The following is a 7724-nucleotide window of genomic DNA, read 5'->3' as shown; positions in this document are numbered from 1 at the left end:
TCTATCACAACAATGGTGTCATACAGAGGCCAACGTATATGAATCGACTAAAATTATTGGTTTAAATTATTTGTCACTACGGTACGATCACATTGGCAACAAAAGAAATACGTTTGGCAGTTTGTCTGGTATTGGTTTTATTTCTTTTTAAAACAATAAAGCTATGGTCAAAGGGTTAATAGTTTGAAAGCTAGAATAAGCTTGCAACAACAGATTAGTATTCATAAGCAAACGATCAGGTACGAGGGGAAAAGTGATGTTAGTTAAAGTGCGGTTCACAAAGAAAATAGTCTTAGATCCAATTTGTTGATATGTCTGCAAGAGAAAACCCTCTGGTTGGCTTTAAAGAGATTTTCTTGAGCCAATGGAATATTCGTGTTTTGGCACAAAATGTCTCTCAAAGTCCGTCTACGAATGGCTTTGAACTGGGCCGGAGAGAGGTGATTTGTCACATCTTTGCCGGGGATGTGGGAGAAAAAGAATCGATCGCCGAATTTTAGGTTTTGAAACTGTCGCGCCAAAATACAAGCGAACGTTGGCCCAACAGCCCCCCCGTCCAGGTTGTTTTCTGCCAATCCCGCTACAAATAGATCAATGTCATTGGGACTGGCGTAGATCTGGCTGAGGCGTTTCCAATTTTCCTGAGACATACCAGATGGGACTTCAATCCAAGAACAGGCTTTTTCTAATCCACAGAGATCTCTGTACCGGTTATACCCAGGTAGCCCGTGGTCACGCCCTCGTTGAACGTTTCTGGCAACCAGGTCGATGCCTGGGAACAAGAAATTGGTAACGTCGCCAGTGACAAAGCGGTCGTCCTCTGCAGCTTTTTGAGATATCATCCCTTGTAAAAGTTGTTCCATTCCTTCCCCATTATTTTCCAAGTAATTGCTCATATCGAAAAAATGATCGCGGAGTCGGTAGGTCTTGGTCACGTTCCCGAGTCCCGACATCATTTGAATCAAGCTTTGGATTTGGCTGTGGCCGAAGCGAAAAGCCGCTGTGGCAAATGCATTAGTAATCGTGGGATTGGTTTTGGGATTGTATTTGGACCGACCCATTCCAAGTCGGAATTTCGCAATCAACCGTGGTCCCAAGATAATAGGTAAGTACTCTCCATAAACGATGTTTTGCCACTGAGCAACAACAATCTGCCGAGTTCGTTGAAAGAGTTCTTCGTCTGAAAAACGAGGATTAAGATCTCCGAGTTCCCTTGCAATTCGATTGTGCTCTCGAATGAACATTGTATGAACTGAAGCTAAGCCTGGCATCTCAGTTCCACGGATATCTCCCGAAAAAAAATGACCCTCGGAATCCACTGGAAGCATCTCTTTGCCTTGAAGGCTTCTCCTGGAAGTTCGGAGTAATCCATGGACAAAAGTCCTCAACTTTTCGGCCTCAGCTTGAAATGACCCATATGTATGTGAGGCGTCAACAAATGCCGTGAGGGTGTTCATCTGTTCCACGGGCTTGCTCGGAATCGGACAGTGATGTGTGGAACGAGCAAAATTGATGCACGTTCTTCGATTTGCTTTGCCCGGTCCAAAGAAAGGATCCTGCGCGGGAATATAGATGGGAAAACATTCCCTCTGACTTGGATCCTCACAGCAATCCCGTTGATGGAAGGATTCCACCGTGAAAGTGATGTCATGATCAAGGTATTGCCCAAATTGCATTACCATTAACGTATTGGTCCTACAAGTTCAAAAGTTCGATAGTGAATTCAACATAAAAATCTACGATCATCCATTTTCAATTTACCCGCTGTCCTCTTTAGAATCAGGATGAAAAGTTGTCGATATCAACCTCGGGTTAGGTAGTGGACTTCCATGATTCACTTTCAAGCAAGAAGTCTCTGGCCGGGCAAATTGGCTTGGCCTTTTACTGGAGCTCAATCCACCCCTTGGCACGCCAATACCATCACCGTAAGCATTAGGGACCAACCTCTCCATGGGCTGGTTGATAGAACCCCAGTCCGGTTGGATTAAATTGTTGCATTGGCCGTTGATGCTTCGAAAGGGGTATTTGGGGTCGCATCTGATTTTGGGTTGAAACTTTTGATGCGAACAAACGAATGTGAATGAAGGGTCATTCTCAGTTTGTCTTTTGCTCCGGTTCGAAAAATGATGCAATCGCTCTTGAATGACATTCATAATTTCGGTGGCATTTATTTCATTTGGGCCATGATCTAAGGTAGTCAAAATGTTCCGGATCAGGGTGGTTTCCATGTCCATGGATCTTGACCTGGAACAACGAAGCATTTCAATCGTTTTTTGACAGAACGAATTACTCTATTGTTTTAACTTACCATGGCGTACTTCGTTTCGAAGGAGTGAGGGGATTCTTGTAAGAATGAATTAGGTTCTTGTCTTCATTCCGAATTATTTCATCAAGGTTGTCAAAGGACTTGACCTTACTCACAAGGAGAGAGGTTAGGATAGTATACAAGTATAAGGCGTTCATATTCAGAATGTTTTCGGTCAACTAACGGTGATGAGCATCCACTTGTCCATTTTATATGCCAGATCTTCTTCTGAAGAGGTTTCACCATTCTCAGACGACATGAATGCCACACGTGTTTTTTCTTTGTATATGGAGTCCAAAATTTCAGAGAGCACAACGATTCCCATTGAGTAGTATTGGGTTCGCTGCCTTGGAATTCACTTCTGTGCATGGTGAAATGAAGTGAAGGTGATTTTCCTTCCACCGATGAATAGAATGCCAGAGACTTTTTGCAAACGGCTGGACTTCTTCTCACTTCTGGCGACTTCATTATTTTAAAGATTGGAACTTTACTCTTGCTGCTTATTGTTTAAATAGTTTCATTGAACTACTTAAGATTTATTATATTTGAAAGTATCAACCGTTTAAAACTTGATAAATTTATTTAATAAGCCATAAATGTCTCAACGCGTCAAAATGAATTGTACGCGTACATAAACAGAGTTGAGTACTCCCATTCATTCCCAAATCATGGTTTGGCAAAGAAGTCTTGTGAAGACACAACAACGTCACAATCACAGTTGGGGGGCAAAATACGAACCCACGAAGTGATTGTGAGTAAATAGCTTCAAGAAACTTCACCTAGGTCAGAATTTGGGCCTATATGCGGAGGTCCTATCCCACTTGTGTCAATTACTTCCAGATAGTGAAACACAGCTATAATCACAATGATCTCAAATGTAACTAATTGTAATTAAAAACTAATAGTAATCCTCGACATGATATTTATTATCACTAGTGGTCGTAAAATATTTGAATTATGGTTGATGTAAGTGTGAAAGTATTTCGGCTCCTTTAGCCAATTTTTCAATTGTGACCAACATAGCTGATTGATACCTTACCTTCTAGATGAAGATGTGCTGCCTTTTCATTCATAAATCTTTGTTACGACTCTTGGTCAAATTCTGGCGTAGGATGTATTAAATGAAGTGTTTCAATAAACATGATACGAATAAAATGAATAAAGAGAGGAAGGAGCAATGGAGTAATCAATGAAATGGTTGACTATAATTTGATATCACAGCATTGGCATTGGTTGAAAGCCAATGAAAATAGTCAAGAGGTATGGTGTTTTGCCTCGTTTGCTCAAATGCCAGCACTTGCCTACAGTAACGATTTCATTGCTACAAAAAGAACCGTATTTACATTTGTGCAGGCAAAAGTTTTCAAAAGTAGCTTAGCATAATCCAATTAAAAGTCAGGAGATTTGAAAATAATTAAACGTCAGTAATTGATGTTATGACTGTCTTAGGTACGAATTCAATTGAAAAGTTCACCGTCAGTAAGATACCAATTTCTTCTCATGTCGTTTGAAAAACTTCCATCCTAAGCTGAATTAACAACATCAGAATAATGCCAAATTTCTCGTCCCTTTAAAGTGAACAATGATTGATAAATAAAATTTATTTCACCAAATGCACGTCCATTCTATTTCTTCATCCAATCTTAGACGTCTGCCAAAAGTCCTTTTCATTGAGGGAGACAGCGCCCTCAGCTTCGACAAGGTGTGGACAAACAAACGTAGAAACGAGAGAACACGCTCTAATTTGCCACACTTTATCAAGAAATTATTGGATAAACAATTAATTGCAGACGTTTTTTTAGTTCATGTGAGAGACTTTTCAAATCCTATAGGGGCAAAATTCCTAGCAATAGGCACCTTTAAGCTACAGCTGACTGATGACGTCATCTTCAAAAGCAAAGGTAAACAAATCTCTTGGGCGGTCACTTTTCCAGCGCTACTAGGACTATTGAACACATATAGCATTCATTGCTCCAAAATTTCAATGAACAATGTCGCCAAAGCCAGGTAGTCCTTACTGTTTAGTGGTTTTGGGCCATCATGATCAAAACTCCAAAGAATAATCCACAATGGAATCTATGGATTGAAGCTGTTCTGCCATTACACTCAACGTTCAAGAATTCTGGAAGGATGGATGAATCGCATCCACGGGAGTCTCTTACAATCAGTAGACTCGGGCAAATTTTATTCAGAGTGGCCAACTCTTCTTAAAGATGATGTTCACCCACCCTTTTAGCCGTCCGCTTTTCCGGATTGGCCGAGGATAGGGATCTCCTTCCCAAATTCCAATTTGATTTCCAGACCAGCTGCTCTACCACCTTGGTAGTTACTCTCCTCTATAAAATTGTCCAATCTTTGTGGATCTCTCCTCAAGCACCTTCAACCCAACTTTCCTCCACCAACCATCTCAAATCATCAATAGTCAAGGCTAGGGCTAGGATCGAAAACATTTCCAATCGACTTCCAATCAAGAATCTTCCCTCTCTAATAGTTCTTCAACTCTTCCGGACCTACATCAACCCAATTTTCCTCTACTGCCTTCCGCTCAATCCGCCCTCAAATCCGCCGATGCCACCTTCACCAAATTCCTCAAACGATTTCTGTGCGTTCCCCAATATGCCAAAAATGCATGGAAGTATTTTTACAGCCAAACATCGGGCTGACCAGGTTAGTGTCCCAGTGTTGGGAACCTGACCTTTCCGGAGGTGATGTCCGGACACAAGTTGTCCTTCTCGGTCAAGGACGTACTAACACCCTACTGTCCTTGGCCTGACATCCCTTCGGAATATTGGCGGTCACGCACGTTTTTCCGGCTCCGGTCCAAATGTCATCAATGGCGGGAGCTGAAACAGGATCTGTTCAATCTGACCCACCCAATCTTCTGTACTAATCAAGATTTTCATCGCTTGTCTCTACCCAACTGTTTATGTACTGGCTGTGATTTGATTCTCCTCTTCACTTTTTTCATGTAGACTAAGCTCGAAGTATGGAACCCTCCTAACAGGGGATATTGGCCGTATAGACAAAGTGCAAAGAAGAATCCCTAAGTGGCACAATTCTTATCCGGGCAGAATATCTTCACTTTCTTCAAACATTAGAAGTGAGACGTACTTTCTTGGACTTCCCTCTTATGTTGAAGGTGTGCTTAAGACTGTTAACAATATCACTTCTTTGGGATCACCAATCTTTGCAATCACTTTTCTTAGCTCGTGAAGGATCAGATTTGATGAAGACGCGCAAATTAGAAAATGGGCCTTTTTTGGAATGAAATGTCAAATCTCGTGCACGTTACCATTCTTTTTATGCGTTCTGCTTGTATATGGAACACTTATGCTTGAAACATTCTTGAACAGTGAGTGCGTTTAAAAAACTTTTTTTCTAGCATGGTTCTAAATTATTAGTCCATTATTAAACCCCTTCTGTTATCATCAATTCGATGTTTGAGTAGTTCACACAATAAACAATTCTAGTCATAATTAGTGTGATATCTCATTCTAGTCTGGTATTTTATCGTTCTCACCATTTAATTCAAATTTTCTGGAATCGATTTCTGCCTGCAAGTGCTCATCTGCTTGTATTCATGTGGAAAGGTGTAAGAAACAAATTCAGCATTTCAAGATACTTGACTTTACCCGCGAAACCTTTTGCAACATAATGACATAACGGTTCAGCTTGCTCAATTATTTACATAAACTACAAGATTCGAGTCAGATTAATAATGGTTGACAATAAGTATTAACCTAAGATTCCAGTCAAGATGGAAGACGACTGTCGCAAGAATCTCCGTCGATTTGATTAAGCTGTTGTATTAGGAAATGAGATGTGACAAGTGACCGCCCAAGAACGAATCAAAATGGAGGTTTCGTGACCATTTTTCTCAGAAGGTTGAGTTTGACATCAGCTTAAAGGTCCCTATTATGACATGTAAATAAGAAATAAATAGACTCAAGATTAAACCCCAACAACAACAAGGATGCCCCTAGCGGTGGTTGAGAGCATATAGTGCGTCCTCTAGAGCCTGACATCAAAGGAGGAAGCTCCATCTTTGTCCTTGAATGTCATTCAAATGGGGCTTTATATTGAAAAAGTGAAGACACCAACATCTTCTACTTGGAACTGTGGATAAGCTTTTTTGTTAAAAGAATGCAGTTATTGATTGTTCTTTGCAGGAATCAGCATTTGGATGTATCTTAAAGCCTACTGCCAAGCCTTGCCTCTGCATTTGCCTAGCCAGCATTGCGCATCTGTTCTTTTATGTTACGGTAATTATTCGCCTCTTTCTCTTTTCTTTGCTATTTGTCTGGAAGTACTGCTCAAGAGGACGCATGAAGTTCAGTCCTAAAATTGGGTGCTACTTTCTTTTTTTTGAGAGTTAATTAGACAAGTTCATGGAATGTTTGCCAGAGGATGCAAAAGTGCATCGGGATAAACAAACAAAGAATATTAGAGCATTCTGATACAGCAATAAGTTCATTTTCCACTTGATGTTCATCTAGAAATGAAGGTCTTTTGGGCTGTATTTTGTTCTAATCTAGCCTTCCACACATTCCCAATGGATTCAGTTCTTCTTAAACATTGGTGTGTGGCAATGAATTGTGGAAATGGAAAGCATTGACTTTCAAAATGCATATGAGGTTTTTTCTTGCATGAAACATGTTCAAAAGAGCAGATGATGCTCTGAACCAAGAGGTCAAATATAGCACTGTATTCAAATGGCTACCATACTTTACAAGAGCTTCAAAATGGTTTGGAAATAATTAGAAAGTGCAGATGTTTACCTGTACATCAAATGTTAACTTCTGACAATATCACAAAAATCTCTCATAACAAAGTTATGGCGAAATTGAAATGCACACTTTATGAACGAACACCCTGTGAATGACAAGAGCTAGAGAGAAAAAGACAGGAGAAAGAGAGGGAGAAGGCAAGTGCCCATGTATTCTAAGGTCACCTTGCCCTGGGTGACCATAATCACACGAGCACAAAATGGCAGGGATGAAGACTAGTACAAGGGACTTTTTTGGCTATTATTGCTTGTTTACAACACTCATGAACCAAATGAACAAAAGACTTGGAGAATGAATTAGTGGACACCCAATGCTCTGCCAAAAATGCGGCAACCAATGAGGGGTGGCTGAAAAGAGGGGAGGAAAAGTCAAAGAAAATCAACAAGAATTGTACAAAAGTACGGAGCTTGTGTACTGAGCATCATCTCCAGTCTTGCGCTTTTAAGCCGGTAGAGGGCGATTTCGAAAGTCAATAGCCTTTGGAAGCCGACAAAATCAATGCGTCTGTGAAGTGGGCATTTCGTCTCTGAAGATGTTATGGTGCCAATGGTGGAAACTAGTGACAAATTAAAAAAAATCTGTAAAGTGGTTCAATTTCCTCAGTTTTCAAGAATCGGCCAGCTCTCAGTGAT

The 7724-nt window shown here is 40.6% G+C and overlaps 1 protein-coding gene across 1 annotated transcript; it reads right to left on the bottom strand.

Moving 5' to 3' along the window:
* Positions 1 to 11: 11 nt before the first annotated feature.
* On the bottom strand, positions 12 to 2812 carry LOC131881559 (chorion peroxidase-like). The gene is made up of 3 exons (XM_059228446.1): positions 2309 to 2812; positions 1762 to 2244; positions 12 to 1695 (listed from the first exon to the last, which is right to left on the bottom strand). Exons 1-3 carry the CDS (start codon positions 2461 to 2463, stop codon positions 276 to 278), a joined length of 2058 nt encoding a protein of 685 aa, XP_059084429.1. The 5' UTR covers positions 2464 to 2812; the 3' UTR covers positions 12 to 275.
* Positions 2813 to 7724: the final 4912 nt, after the last annotated feature.

The sequence above is a fragment of the Tigriopus californicus genome, chromosome 6, assembly GCF_007210705.1.
Source record: "Tigriopus californicus strain San Diego chromosome 6, Tcal_SD_v2.1, whole genome shotgun sequence".
In the NCBI taxonomy this organism is placed as follows: Eukaryota; Metazoa; Arthropoda; class Copepoda; order Harpacticoida; family Harpacticidae; genus Tigriopus; species Tigriopus californicus.
Note: the sequence above shows the minus strand (reverse complement) of the source record. Positions and strands in the feature narration are given on the sequence as shown.

What these genes read in the sequence shown, in the direction of transcription:
- LOC131881559 (XM_059228446.1), bottom strand. Translation starts at nt 2,463, where the DNA reads ATGAACGCCTTATACTTGTATACTATCCTAACCTCTCTCCTTGTGAGT. An exon ending in TCGAAACGAAGTACGCCATG is followed by an intron (nt 2,245 to 2,308) that starts GTAAGTTAAAAC and finishes TCGTTGTTCCAG; the next exon opens with GTCAAGATCCATGGACATGG. An exon ending in GATTCTAAAGAGGACAGCGG is followed by an intron (nt 1,696 to 1,761) that starts GTAAATTGAAAA and finishes TTGAACTTGTAG; the next exon opens with GACCAATACGTTAATGGTAA.